Below are 15,558 nucleotides of genomic sequence, written 5' to 3' on the forward strand. Positions count from 1 at the left end.
CTCTCTCTCTCTCTCTCTCTCTCTCTCTCTCTCTCTCTCTCTCTCTCCTTAAAGGAATTCTGAAGTCCCTTTGAAGGTTGCATAGAACTTTTTTCTCTTTTTAGTTAGTTGGTTCTTCTAAAAGATTGTATTTTGCTTTTATTGTGAACTTGATGCATATCGATATTTCCTTTTCAAAAATGAAATATTAAGATGTCTTAGTTTAAGAAAACCCAGGGCTGTTCCTTTTGACATTAGCTCCACTTTCCTCTCCTTCAAGGTGTCTTGTTTGTACATATTGGTTAGACTGAAAGCTCCTCAGGGTGAGGGGCTCGTTTTCCCTTTCTTGATTTCTACAGCACTTAGCTCTGTGCCTGGCACACAGTAGGCATTTAATACTTGTTGAATTGATTCACAGATTAAAAGCTGGATTTGACCTTAGAGGTCATCGAGTCCAACTCCCTCCTTTTCCAGAGAAGCAACTGAGGCTGAGAGGTAGTTGTAGCTTAATTGCAGTTAACTGACTTGCTCAGGATCATACAAAAAGCGTCTCAGGCAAGATTTGAAAATGGGTCTTGCAGACTAAACCCAATGCTCTAATTACTGTGCCAACTACACAAGAACACCCTAATTTATCTGAATTTATAATATAGACCCTTCTACTTCTCTTATGGCCTATCATATTTTATTTATCATACAGGTATTTATTACCTACAATACATACCTTATCATTTCTACAAAATTATAAGCTTCTTGAGGGCCAGGGCTTAGCCTGATTTACCATCATATCTGCCCTAGGACTGAGCACAGTGCTTCAACATTGAACAAATGTTGAAGAGAAATTAGAGGTGATTATTTACACTATAGTGACAGGATTCACTATAGGAGTCCTTTAAATAGCTGTCTAATTGCATTTTGTCCAGATTTAATTTACCAAAATATGACTTACACACATGGTATTCACTTCAATGTCTGCTGAATGGCATTACATTTCTAGGACCACATCTATTGCTTCTCTATAAGTTGTAAAATGGCAGACAGTGTGTGGTGGTGTCGCTAGAACATATTCCTTATTCAATTGCTTAAATATTTGGGAAGAGTCTTGAGTCTATTGGAAACTAAACATTACAACATTGTGATTCCTACTTTAGACTTAAGACTTTTGGAGGATTCAAAGGGTGTGAAGCACCTTGACTATATATTATCATTTTCACAACCTACTTCTCAAGTAGGGTGGAGGGCTTACATAATAAAGTTTCATTTGATAGATTCTGAAATTGGATTTGCCCAAGTCATTAAGTCAGTCGGTACCCAGACTAGAACCTATTGTCCATAGCCAAAGGGTAGAGGTGCTTTCTTTAGAAAAGCTGTATCGATGATTCTTCTGACCAATTTTAATACTTTCATTGCCATAAGCATTTAACTGGCTCCACAGAGAATAATAGGAAATGACAATTTCTTAGCTACAAATAATATTCCTAACAAGTCTGTGGCAAAATTAATTTTCTACGTCAGAAGAAACAACTGTTATGCAAATATTCTTTGCTTAAACTAGGATAAGCTAGATTTATTCTCCAGGTTCTCCACCTTGTCAGCTACGTTCTCTTCATCCAGGGGCCTCTTGCCCCTCCTGGAATGGCAGCTACCTCCCACAGGAGAACTTTACTCCTTTCTCACCCTTCTGACTTTCTCCATATCCTGGACGCCTCCCCTATCCAGCTCCCCTGTATGTATTGTTTTCTTATTTATATTTCTATCTACAGTGCCCATCACATAACAAGCACTTAGGAAGTACCCTATTTTTCTATCATTTGCACTGGAAGACAGTAATGAGTGTATTTAAAGAGAAATTTTCTAGAGGAGAGCTAATAGACATCAGGTCCTCAATTTCTGAGAGTTCTATTAGTAGAGAAGTCTCTTCCAGGTACACAGAACAGTTTAATAACTGGTAAGGAAGACTAGAGATTTGATTTGGAAAATCACTTTATTTCAAATCCTTTAGGTAAAACGGTAGACACTAGAGCAAAACTGTTCAACAGCAACTGTATAGAACATTAAAAAAATACACTGAAAAGCAGTGTGAAGAGACAAGAAATAATCTCACAAACTGCTAACCTAAATACACAAAGCATGGAAGAACAAAGAAATGGAAGAGAGAAGAGGGTGATCAGGACTGGAGCACTTGATTTTTGTAATAATAAATTTAACATTAACCTCTTTCTAAATATCCTTTTAAAATTCTGAAAGCTGAACTTGGAATCTGCATTAACCTTTTCAGACCACACTATAATTTAAATATGATCCCAAAAGGTAAACGGTAACTTTCCAAATAAGCTTAAACCTATTTCAATAGAGTATCTTCCATATTGGAAAAAGCTGGCTGAAGGACATACTATCAGAGTGGATTAGGAGTGCTCTGATTCTCTAGTTAGTGCTCAGCACACTGCTATCTGAGCACCGTTTTCATCCCACGGGTGAAACGGCCCCCAGAAGTCATTGACTTGTTTTGTAGGCATGCTGCCATTTGTACACATCTCTACATTATGTTCTCATAGACACCTCTGGGAAGGTATTCTAACTGGCTTTGGGCAGCTCATCTCCATTTTAAAATGCTGAGCAAATAAGCTGCTGTATATTTTCTAAACAGGTTACTCAGTCACAGAGCAAACATCTTTCGTGCAGAATAAGCTTATTTTCTCCCAATATTGCATTAGTTTCCATGAGGATCTTTTGGTTTGTTCCCTTTTTCTCTCGTCTCCACATGCACAAATCCAAATGGAATTCAAAGGAAATGGAAATACCATGAATAATTGACAGCCAGTTTTTTTATTTGTATCTCAGGCCCATATATTTTGTGGTCAGCTTTCAATTATTCATGGGCCAATTGTCCATTTTGTGGATTACTGAGATTCTTGCTCAACATCAGATTAAAAGGCAGAAGGAAACAAAGGAAGACACGTCTGTTAAAGCTAATTCTTATCATATCACATTTGGAAGAAGTGAGATAATCTTTGTGGATAACCTATGAATTTTCATCTTTATGTTACCATGCATACTGTAGAATTGGCAATATTTCATTATGAAGTAATGGAAAAATGTTTCGTGAAATTCAAAATTTAAAGGCATTAAAAGTCCTTCAATAGTCTAGAAATCATGTACTTTTAGAATGGGGAAAGAAAGTTACTATGACTATTTGAAGTTACCTAATTAGAAAATAGAGAAACCATTGGAACTAACACTTTTCCTATTATATACATTTGATAAATATGTGACCAATCAATCAAGCATTTATTAAAAGCCTACTATGTGTCAGGTACTGTGGTACTAGGTGCTGGGGACACAAAAACAAAAGTGAAATAAGCCCTCAATTGGGCTTATGTTCCACTGGGGAAAATAACATGCATGGAGATAGACATAACATATATAGATAGGTTAGATAAAGATAGGATAGATGATAGATATATAGATAGATAGATAGAATAGGATAGATATAAATGTAGATAGGTTAGACAGAAAGATCAGATAGAGACAGATATAAACCATATAAAAGCAGATACAAAGTGACCTTGGAGAAGAAAATCACCAGCAGCTTGGGGAACCAAGAAAGGCCTACTGTGGAAGGTGGCACCTGATGAGAGTTTTAAAGGAAGCCCCAGACTCCTAGAAGCAGAGGTGAGGAGAAGGAGCTGGGAGACAGCCAGCACAAAGACATGGAGCTTGCAAATGAAGTGAGTGGACCAGGATGGCTGGAATGTAGGCTATGTAGATGGGCAAAGTGTAAGGAGGTTGGGCCAAGCTATAATGAGTTTTATGTGCAAAAGGAGTGTATTTTTGATCCTCGAGGTAATAAGGAGTCACTAGAGTTTATTTAGTTTATGAAGTGACATGATCAGACCTGTGCTTTGAGAAAATTGCGTTAGCAACTCTATAAAGGATAGATTTTTCTAGGTTTTCTTTTTTTTTTTTAAGAACAAAAGTTGAAAACATATACAGTAAACATACTACATAAAATACCTGGGATTTTTAAAATATACATTTGATAAAGTTTACTTGTATTTTAAAATTTGATGTTTTACCTCTTTACTCCTCTCATATCCAATTAGAATTTGTGATTTTATTGATATGGTCATCCCTTCCATGACTTCAAGTTGTGTAAATCACGGATTTTAATAGCACTAGTAAAGTGCAAAAACTTCATGAGTTGCTATGAACAGAAAAACTCATCACCTAATGGTCATATTCCTAATCGGAATCATTCTCTAAGCATCGTCATTGTGTCCAGTTGTAGAATAACTGTGTCTAAAAGTTGCTTATCAAAACAACATGCTGAATGAAGAAAACAACTTTTTACACTTAGTAATTCCAGAACCTTCTGTGCCTCTCCCAAATGTAAGGACTGAATGGGTTCTCTAACCTAGATGAGGAAACTTTATGATCGATTTTGTAAATTTGCATATAGGAATGATCAGGATCACTGACTAGTAACGCCACGTAACCTTTAAAGAACCCGGTCCACAATTAGTGTACGTCTAGCTTTGCATTTTGGGAACATTATTTTATCCCTAAAAGAAGTCTTGCAATTTCACAATGCAGCCTGTGAATTCTGGATTGCGTATCTCAATCATTCCGTTTGGATTTTTCACTGGAATTTCAAGGGTGATTTTGAATCTTTTTCCCCCAAAGATAAAGCAAGTTTTCAGGAGTTTTGTTTACCATTCTCATTGCTATAGTTCATCAGCATGCCACAAAAGACAGTCAAGAGCTTCTCACTGGCGGGATCTGCGCTACTGCCCAGTGACCTGAGATGGTCAACTACAATCTGGGCACCACCTGCATGCTCAACTGCACTCCTGCCCTCATCTGTAAAACAAAGAGTTAAATTAAAAATAAAAAGCAAAAAAAAAGAACCTTACAATTCCAAACACAAAATATAACCATTATACATCAATGCAATCTTTAAACAGCAAGAGGAAAACAGTCCTGAACTGGACACCAAACTTGTTTTAATGAATGAGTGGTTTTAGACAAAATAGCTGAAATGGAGTAAAGAAACAAATGCAACCATTTCTCTTAGAGAAGAAAAAAAAGGTCACTTTCACTTATTAGATGAAGGAGATTATGGTACTACTATAATTGGAGTTTTCTCTTCACCAATATCATCATCATCATCATCTAAAACTTTCATGTAGAGGAACAAAAAGTAAATTTTTATTAGTGGTCTTCATTTTTCTCAGATTGGCAACCAAACACAATACACTGATCTGTCAATAGCTTTCAAATATAAATTGTAGAAGAGTTGTATAGCAAACTCTCAAAAACAAACAAATTAATCAAAATTTAAGATCTAGTGAGATGACCTAGGTCATCCTTAAGTTTGAACTTGCCTGCTGTCACTACAAAAAGTACAAAATTAGTCCAAAAACTATCTTTAAAAAAAAAAGATAGTTACATTTTTCTCTACCTCCTTCCATTCTAGAGAGTATGATTAAATGCTTAATTCAATGTTTTCTTTTTCACTACCACAAGATCCAAATTATTAAGAGCTCCTAAATGCTTCCAGTGAAGCCCCCCTGACTTTACTTCAAAAGCATTTGGTACACATATTATCTCATTTTACAGTTCCTCTAACTTTTTAACCTTTAAATATTCACAAGGAAGGAAGACAGGCATTTGCTTTACAAGAAAGCAAATATACACCCAAAAAATCAAATCACACCCTACCCCTACACACATTTCCCTTCTCCTCTCTTTTCTCCCCCCCCCTTTAATTATTTCTGTTTTGGACAGACAACTTAGTTCTACTGTATTATAGTGGGTAAGTTGCAGACTATTATAAATTTAAATCTCTGTTCCAAAAATTGTGTATCAAATGAAAGAAAATCTGTAAAGAAAAGTTTTTAAAAAGATAGATGTTGAGATTTATATAAAACAATGAAACAAACAAAAAACCCATATTAGTACTTGTAGTTAGAAATGAAATATTTTTAAATATTTAGACTTTTAAATATGTAGACTTTAAAATTTAGACTTTTAAATATGTAGACTTCAAATGAAAATGGGTTCTTCTTTTTCTATACCTATCAAAATCAATGACAATAAGAAGCAGCACAGCACTGCAAATGAAATATTTCAAGTCTTACAAGTCCAAACACAAAAATGATGGTGCCTTATTTTGAACACAAATTGTACCAGTTGTAATTAGATTAATCTTTATAAAGTTATGTTAAGGTAGCTTTCTGGTTAGCTGGTAGGAGATTTGCATAGTATTATGATTGTGATTGTTAATTTTTAAAAGATTTTCAGGAGATTCCTAAGTAACTGTATTTCAGGCACAACTCTACCGGCTGCGATGAACATTTTTTGCACTTTTGGATAGGATTTTAATATTCATCACCATAATAAAACTGAATGTTCAAGAAGCATTCTGAACTGTTGCATCTGGAAACTAAGTTTTCACTATTTTGTTATATTAACATAACACTTTGCCAGGAAACAGAGTATAATTGCTTTCCCATTACATTTATACTGTGCCTCCAATTCCTGTGTTCTTTAATCCTAGAGTACTCTACAGAGCAGCCAGTCCCCTCTTCACATGTTCATCCCTTCCCATCAGCAAAATTAATTCCTAGGTTTTAAATCTAGTGAGAATCTAATACTTCCATCACTCTACAGCAGCCGCACAGCAGATGAAGCAGAGTTGTGAACAGCATGTCTATTAGATATCCCCTGACATAAAACAGAGAGGAGAAAAAAATCAGTATCATCATAGAGTAACACAGGTGTAGCTCTGGTTCCAAAGCTCCATTCTGTCATACACAAGTTACACACTAAGAATGAGATGTGAATGACAGCCAAATAATAACTTTGGGACCTTTGGTTGGCTTGTCATAAATGAATATTCTGGGTGCATTTTACCCCTGCAAAAATATCATGGGGTTATCACCTCTCATATCTTTAAAATCATCCCTCTCAATGAAGTCACTTATAAGTTTAGCTTTTTCTGGCTGTTATCTCACTACTGATTTTATTGAGTCCGTGACCCATTAAAACCTTAGATCCTTCTCATGTGAGCTATTAGATACGTCTGCCACACTTTTCCCATTTTGTACTCGTGAAAAAAAATTTCTTTTGCACCCAGGTATAGGATATTACCAAATTAAATTTCATCTTCTGGGATTTGGTCATAATTTTAACCTGTCAATATTTTCATGACATTTGCAAAATTGATTTTAAAAAACTTCCACCTAAGTCTTCAAGTACATAGACTGTTAAAGAATACTGATTCACACAGGGCCATGGTGAGATCAACCAGGTCTTCCGTTTTCTGGTTCTAAATTCGCCAATGAGTTTACACTCATTCGACCAGCTGGATCCACCCCACTGTACTGTCAGGACACAAAGATGGTCTGAGAGGATGCCATAGGCTGGGCTGAAATCCAGGTACATTAAGTCACAGAGTCACAGAAGTTCAGCATTGGAAGGGACCTGAGAATCCCTCTAATCTAGTCTGTACCTGAAAAAGGATCCCTTCTACCACACACCCAGACTTTGAAGACGTCAAGCAAATGCACCTGTGTATGCAGTTATTTCTGTCACCATGTTTGTCCACTGTTCAGAATGTTATCTTCTATGTACTCGTGTTGCCAGAGGATTATTTGGAGGATACAGGAGTAAAGGATAGTTGGGGGTTTTCCAGAAGGAGTTTAAAGTGGGCCAAATAGCTGATGGAGACTAAATATTAAACCTGTGCAGTAATAACACCTGGATAAAATAATCTAGTTTGTACCTCATATATTGCTATGAATTATTTTTCATTATAGTTATGTATATATGTGTCATATCCCCCAACTAAACTGTAAGTTCTATTAAAGTAGCAAATGATGCTTTATATCTTCTTTAGTACCTAGCAGTATTCTGCACAGAGCACCTGATATATTGAACTGAATAGAAATCTGAATTGTGCTTTTATAAAAAAGGCTTAATAATAAAAGTCCCAAATAAAATATATTTAAAAGCATGATTTTTACCCCAAGTTGCTTCAGTCTTGCCATCCCTATTATCATTAACCTTCTATAAATTGAAATCATATGATAGAACCCTTGAGAAGGTCAAGGATCTGGATATCAAAGTCTAAATTACAGTTATTTTTACTTGTTTCTCTACAAATAATATTAAAGCAGGTCTCACAATCAGGAATCCCACCATCTGAGGCCAATACAGCTAAATGGAGAGTGTGATGTGGAACAGAGTTCCAAGGTACGGCCATGTCTGGTATGGTAAAGGTAGAATGTTAATGGAAACTGAAGAGGTTGAGAAATACTACAAGCCAGACAGTGATTTTACTGGGGAGGAAGAAGAATGACTGGAGGTCCATAGATAATGGTAATGAAATGCTAGATGGAATGGAATGAGCTTTAAAGTAGGAGAGGAAAATATGAGTGAATGCTGACATAAAGGTAAAAGAAGCTTATGAAAGTGGCAGTGGGAAGCAAAGACTATGAAAATTCCTCCTTCTGGTCCTGTGGGCCAGGGTATGGAGAGGGTGCCAAAAGATAGGGTGTCTTCAGGACAAAGGAGGGTTCTGGTGGGCAGCAGAAGAGGGAAGGAAGGTGGAAGAGATTTAGGAAGAAGGGTAAGAGAGGGGAAATGAAAGGCAAAGGAGGATAGGGGTTAACCTGCAAAGTGAATGGATTAAAGGAGAAAGAGGTAGGATCTGATGGCCATAATGCAGTCAATGTGAAGTCAAGGCACTCATTAGTGGGCCTCTACAGATCTGACCCTGATAGTAACCTTCACTTTGTTAATGGTAGTGCTTTCTGGTAGGAATTGCAGGAGGGGGTGGGTTATTTGCTTGACAAGAAACATCCCCATTGTCCAACATTTATTAGGTACTTATCTATGGATTATGGTGGTGCTCAGTGTTGGGAGACTGAGAAGTCTGACACAGACTAAGCTGGAGGGTGGCCAGGCATCATCTTCACCACTGATTCACACTTTCCATTCTTCATGCTAGCAATGCTTCCCCTTCTCGCCTCCACTTCCTTTCCTTTATTCTTTCAAGACTTAGATCTAGTTATCTCCCTAATTAGACTATTAACTAACTTTTTTTTTTTAAAGCAATCGGGGTTAAGTAACTTGCTCAAGGTTACACGGCCAGTTATTTCTGGGTGTGGTGCTGAGCGTCTGAGCCCGGGATTCTATTAACTAACTTCTTGAGGCTAAGAACCTTTTTTTTTTTTTTTTTTTGCCTTTCTCTGTACCCCCAGCACTTTGCACAGTGCCTGGCCCATAGCCAGCTGACTGACTGACTTGTTGATTCCCCCTACTCATCCTCAAACAGGTTCCGGGTGTAAGAAAAAAAAAAGATTTTCTTTTTTGGATAATTTTTAAAAGTAGCTTTCATTTCTAAATGCTTTTGACTCAGTTTTTGTGGCTTAACTATTACCTTTTTAAAAAAAAGGTCTCCTTAAAAAACTCAAGAGTTCCAAAGATAAAATTCAAAAAAGCATTTTAAACAAATCATCCCTACTTATGCACGTTTATTTTCCTTCCAATCTTTTATTATTTGTTCAATTACAGAAGCTTGTATCCTCATTCTTGTTATGTACCCATCTACTCCAATTGGTTATTTTCCATCAGAAACTATAATCCTTTGTGACAAGAGAAATGGTTACAGTGGCAATGGTTATGAGGTGACACACAGAACATTATGTAGGAAATAGGCAACAGATGCTGATCACACATTATGGAATATTAGAGATGGCTAGCAGTTAATATCAAGGAACAACGAAGAAATAGAACAGAAGCGAGAAGCAAACCAAGACGCAATTGGTAGCTCCATGTTCAATAAAGCCAAGAGCACAAACTACTGGGCAAAGAACAAGTCCCTCATGCAATGAGAATCCTGTGAAAGTTGGAAAATAGTTGATTTAGGCCAACATCTTACAACCTATAACATAAAGATCTCAAAACAGAACCACAGTCTAAATATATGAGTGTGTGTGTGTGTGTTGGGGAGGGAGGAGAGACCTTCCAAGCACAAGTTTAAAAAGAGAATTCTTTTTTTTTTCAAATGTTTTATTAACTTCTGATTTACATCATTCATTTCCGCCAAATTTTGAGTTACAAATTTTCTCCCGGTTTTTCCCCTACCCACCGCCCCAACATAGCAGTCCCACAGGATATCCCCTCCTCCAATCTGCTCTCTCCCATATTTTTTCCCATACCCCTTAAGACTTTTCCAGTGGATCTCTATGCCCCAGTGCCTGTATATCTTATTTCCCAATTACATGTAAAATGGTATTAATAATAGTATATATATTTGAATATTTGATTTTAAAACTTTGAATTCCAGATTCATTCCCTTCCTCCCTTGTCACCCACCCTTACTGGGAAGATAAGCAGTTCAGTATAGGTTGTACATGTGTGGCTAATGCAAAACAATAACATAGTAGATATATTGTAAAAGACCAACTATATTTCCCTCCCTCCTACCCCACCTCCCACTTGTTCTATTCTCTACTTTGATCCCATCCCTTTTCAAAAGTGGGTGCTTCCAACTTCCCTCCCCCCAAGCCTGCCCTCTCTTCCATCATCCCCCCTCTCATCCCCTTCCCCCCCTACTCACCTGGAGGGTGAAAACCCTAATAAGTGTGTATTTCATTCCCACCTCAAGCCAAATTCAATGGGAATAAGGTTGACCCATTCCCCTTTGCCTTCCTATTCTTCCCCTCCATTGTAACCATTTTCCCTTGCCTCTTCTATATGAGATACTTTACCCCATTCTTTTTCTCCCCATCTCCTCTCATTATATTCCTCTCTCACCTCTTAATTTCATCTTCTAAGTATCATCCCTCCCTGTTAAATTGGTCCTGTGCCCTCTATGTATGTATACCTGTAAACATATATATACACATTCACATATGTATTCATATGCCCATATACCCTCATATATATATTTCTATTCCCTTCAACTACTGAGAAAAGTTTCATAAGTTACAATTATTGTTTTTCCATGTAGGAATGTTAATAGTTCAACTTTGTTAAATTCCTTTTTTTTTCCTGTTTACCTTCTCATGCTTCTCTTGCTTCTTGTATCTGAATGTCAAATTTTCTATTCAACTCTAGTTTTTTCAGCAAGAATGCTTGAAAGTCCTCTATTCCTCTGAATGACCATATTTTCCCCTGAAACATGATACTCAGTTTTGCTGGGTAGGTGACTCTTGGTTTTAATCCCAGCTCCTTTGACCTCCGGAATATCCTATTCCAAGCCTTTTGATCCCTCAGTATAGAAGCTGCCAGATCCTGGGTTATCCTGATTGTGTTTCCACAATATTCAAATTGTTTCTTCCTGGCTGCTTGTAATATTCTCTCCTTAATCTGGGAATTCCAGAACCTGGCTATAATATTCCTAGGAGTTTTCTTTTTGGGATCTTTTTCAGGAGGTGATCAATGGATTCTTTCAACCTCTATTTTGCCCTCTGGTCCTAAAACATCAGAAAAGTTTTTTTTTTTTTGAGAACTTCCTGGAGGATGATTTCTAGGTTCTTATTTTGATCATGGCTTTCAGGTAGTCCAACAATTTTTAAATGATCTCTGGATCTATTTTCCAGGTTAGTGGTTTTTCCCATGAGATATTTCACATTGCCTTCTATTCTTTCATTTGTTTGGATCTGGTTAACAGCATCTTGATTTCTCATAAAGTCATTAGCTTCCATTTGCTCCAATCTAATTCTGAAGCAATGATTCTCTTCAGTGAGCTTTTGAGATTCTTTTTCCATCTGGCAAATTCGACTTCTTAAGGCATTCTTCTCCTTATTGCCTTTTTGAGCCTCTTTTGCCATTTGAGTTAGTCCGTTTTTTAAGGTGGTATTTTCCTCAGTCAGGCTGTTGATTCTCATTTCGTAATTTTCTTGCATTGTTCTTATTTCTCTCCCCAATTTTTCCTCCACTTTTCTTATCTGCTTCTTAAGGTCCTCTATGGCCTGTAACTAGCTCGTATTTTCCTTTGAAGCTTTTGATGCAGGAGTTCTGACTTCACTGTCTTCCTCCTGTTCCATGCTTTGCTCCTTTTTGTCCCCAAAAAGGTGTGTAACATTGGAATCTTCTGTCTGCTTTGTTTCCTTTGCCTGGTCATGTCGCCCCTCAGTCACTTGACCCTTGGGCTTTTTGCCACAGTAGGACTCTACCACCAGACAGGGGAGCTTTTGTCCCAAACGCTGGGGTTTTCTCAGCTGCCAGAGGTATTAGATGGGTGCCCTCTCTGAGGTCTCCACGTGCTCTGGCAAGCTGGACACACACCCCAGAACCTCCACCCTAGACTGTAATCCAGACCCAAGCAGGTTAAAGCAAGAGTGATTACCCCTCAAACTGGTGCTTGGTCCCCCTACACTGCAGGCCAGGAGCTGAAGCTGCCATGTGGGGCTGGCTGGCTGTGCCGGTGTCTCAGGGGCTTCTTGCCCCGGGGGCAAAAGCCACACACTCCCACTTTCTGGGTCCCAAAGTCCAGACTGCACTGACCTCTCACTTTGCCCTTCCCATCTATGTGTTGATAAATCTGGAAACAGCCACAGCTGCTGCTGATCTGGAGTCCCTTTGGCTGGCGGCTAGTCAGGCCCACCCTGGAGCTAAAGCCTCAGCGTGGGGCTGGGCAGGACTGGCAGCACTGCGCTGGCCACTTGCTGCCCACCTGCCAGGCTGTCCTCAGTGGGAGGTTAGCTTCTCTGTGTCATTTTGTGGGTTCTGCAGCTCCAAAGTTTGTTTAGAGTCCCCTTTTTACATGGACTGGAGAAGGTGGAAGCCGGAGCAGCGGGAAGGTCCTGTTTCTACTCCACCATCTTGACTCCACCCCCCAAAAAGAGAATTCTTAACCAAATGAGTGATAGAAGGGATCATGAAAGATAAAATAGACAAATTCTATTATACAAGATACAGCTGTAGAGCTCTGAAAATATAATCAATGCAGCTAGCCTAGGAAGATAAAATGGGAAAAATCACCTGAAATCTGTGATAAAAGTCTGTGAGACAGTGTGAAAGTGGAATGAGAGGGAGAAAGGGAGGGGGAAGGGAAGAGAGAACACGTGCTGAAGGAGGGCTGGTTTAGAGTCAAGAAGGTCTCAGTTCAAGTCTTGCTTCAGACACATCCTGGGCAAGTCACTTAATCGCTCCATGGACTAGGAAATTCTCTAAGGCTAAAAGCTGCAGAGAAGATGCCTACCTTCATTTCTAGAGGTAATTTCCTCTATTGGTGGTATAATCTGCCAATCCTCTATGGCGATCACTCTGTCAATGGAATTATAAGCCTTATCCCTATACCTATTCCCTATTGTAGGTATGTATATATGTATGTATGTATGTATGTACATGTATATAATTGAGACCAATAAAAGACCAAGAGACATTCTCCAAAAAATAAGTGGTCAAAAGGAAAGAATAGTTGTCCGAAGAAACATAAACAATCAAGAGCTATATGAAAAAGTAGTACATATCACTAGAGAAATGAAAATTAAGACAACTCCTGAGATTTTATTTCACATCCATCAAACTGGCAAAAATTATAAAACACTGAGATGGTCACTGTTGGAGGGGCAATGGCAAGTCAGATACACTATTTCACTGTTGGTGGAGCTATGAATAGGTCCAACCATTTATCCTAAGAAACAAGGAGAGAGAAGAAGACTTGTATGAACAGACCCAGAATAAAATGAGAAGAACCTAGGCAATTTACATAATCAATAACACAATGTAAATGAAAACCACACTAAAATGTAGCAAAAGAGAGAGACTGATCATAAGGGCCAATCTTGGGTCCAATTCTTTTCTTCTCAAATACCTTACAGCACCACTTTTCCCCTCTTTCCCCACCCATAGGGCTCATCCCCATCCTACACTGGAAAAACATGGAAGCCAATGGCTTTTGCCCCCAATTCCACATTTCAAATCACCTTTGCATTATATCTCATGTTGTCTAGTCTCCAAGGAAGAGGTGGTCCTTCTCTTGGCTAATGCTGAACTCTTTATTTGTGCTCTTGATTCCCTCCCTGATACCTCTTCCAGTAGCTTACTGTACAGTAGCACCTTATCTATCTCCCTAAGTTTCAGCCTCTCCTTATCTGGATTTGGTTCTCTTCTTTTGCCTTCAAAAATGCCCATATCTTTACCATACTTTAAAAATCTTCACTTGGCCCTATTATTTCCTCAAATGATCATCCTATGTCTCTATCTTTCCTCCTCTGATAATCAGATTCCTAGAAAATCTTGCTTCCACTTTCTCAATGTTTATTCACTTTTTAACTTCCTAGAATCTGCCTTCTGCCCCTACCAGTCATCTGATTTCTCCAAGGTCACAAGGAATTCCTTTATTGCTAAATACAACAGCCTATTTTTAATTCTTATCCCTTGTGAATTCTCTGAGGTGTCTACCACTCTTCTCTATCTACTTGTTCCTTTCTAGGTTTTTGTGACTCTGGTCTGAGAGTCTCTTCATGCCTGTGAGATTACTATTTCCTAAATTTTCTTTACAGGATCAACATCTGTGTCCTGACCATTGTGGTTCTCCTGCCTATGGCCCCTTTGTTCTTTTGCTCCCTCTCTTTGGATGATATTTTCAGGTTCCATCTTTCATCTCTATACAGATGACTAAAATATACATATCCAGTCCTCATCTCTCTCCAGAGCTTCAGTCCTACATTACCAAATTCCTCTGAACAGCTCCCCTTCAAAAAAAGAAAACACATGTTTCCTCTTAAACCACCACTCATAACTTCCCAGCTTTTCTCAAGGGTTAAATTTCTTCATTATTCTTTCAATTCTCATGTTGGCAGCTGAGAAGCCATATTTGACTTTTAACTCTCACTCATGCTCCCTATCACACCAGTTGACAAGTCTTCTCTATTTCACTCCCTCAACATAGCTCACATCCAGTAGTGTGCTAATAAGTGTAAAAACTGGTTCTCCAAAAAATCTATTTATTCATGACACACTTTAATATGTAATATTAACATTTTCTCTATCATACTTAAGTCTAGACAATCGACAGAACAATAAATCAAGCCTTGATGTGTATGCAGCATTTGCCAATTTCTGAGGTGTAAACGCTCACACTTGGCTTGAGAGCTGGCATGAGCTGCCTCCAGCACACCCGTTTGCATCAATTCCTTTTTCTCAACTCACACTACACACATGTCTTGGTCTAGACCCTCTGCTACTATAGCCTTCTTAACGGATCTCCCTTCATTCAGTGATTCTCCTCTCCTATCCAGCCTTCACATAGCTGCCAAACTGATATTGCTACAGCACAAGGATAACGTTGGCACTCCCCTGCCCAAGACGCTTCAGTTGCTCCTCTATGATTTTTGGGATAAAGTACAAACTCTACTTGGCACTGAAGTTTATTATATGACTCTAGCTTTGTGCTAGACTTACTAGTACATATTATTACATGTCCCCACACTTGATACTCCACCCAGAACAGATAATTTCCTGTTGTCCACATGACATTCAGGCAGCTAGGTGGTGCTGTAGTGGAAATGGGCATGGAGTTATGAGTTCAAATCTGGCTTCAGACACTCACTAGCTGTG

The 15,558-nt window shown here is 38.3% G+C and overlaps 1 protein-coding gene across 6 annotated transcripts in view; it reads right to left on the minus strand.

Moving 5' to 3' along the window:
- The window catches only part of RAP1GDS1 (Rap1 GTPase-GDP dissociation stimulator 1), a 221,049-nt gene that overhangs the window by 63,252 nt on the left and 142,239 nt on the right, over positions 1–15,558 (minus strand). For 4 of the 6 annotated variants that reach the window (XM_069094347.1, XM_069094329.1, XM_069094337.1 and 1 more), the window contains one exon: positions 4,693–4,839. The exons of the other annotated variants lie outside the window; for them this stretch is intronic. In XM_069094347.1, the coding sequence (XP_068950448.1) occupies positions 4,693–4,839 (147 nt within the window). The remainder of the gene's footprint in view (positions 1–4,692; positions 4,840–15,558) is intronic. 6 annotated transcript variants of the gene reach the window in all.

Source organism: Petaurus breviceps, unplaced genomic scaffold, assembly GCF_028583685.1.
Source record: "Petaurus breviceps papuanus isolate PSGF00001 unplaced genomic scaffold, PetGlider_PUasm1.0 126, whole genome shotgun sequence".
Lineage (NCBI taxonomy): Eukaryota > Metazoa > Chordata > Mammalia > Diprotodontia > Petauridae > Petaurus > Petaurus breviceps.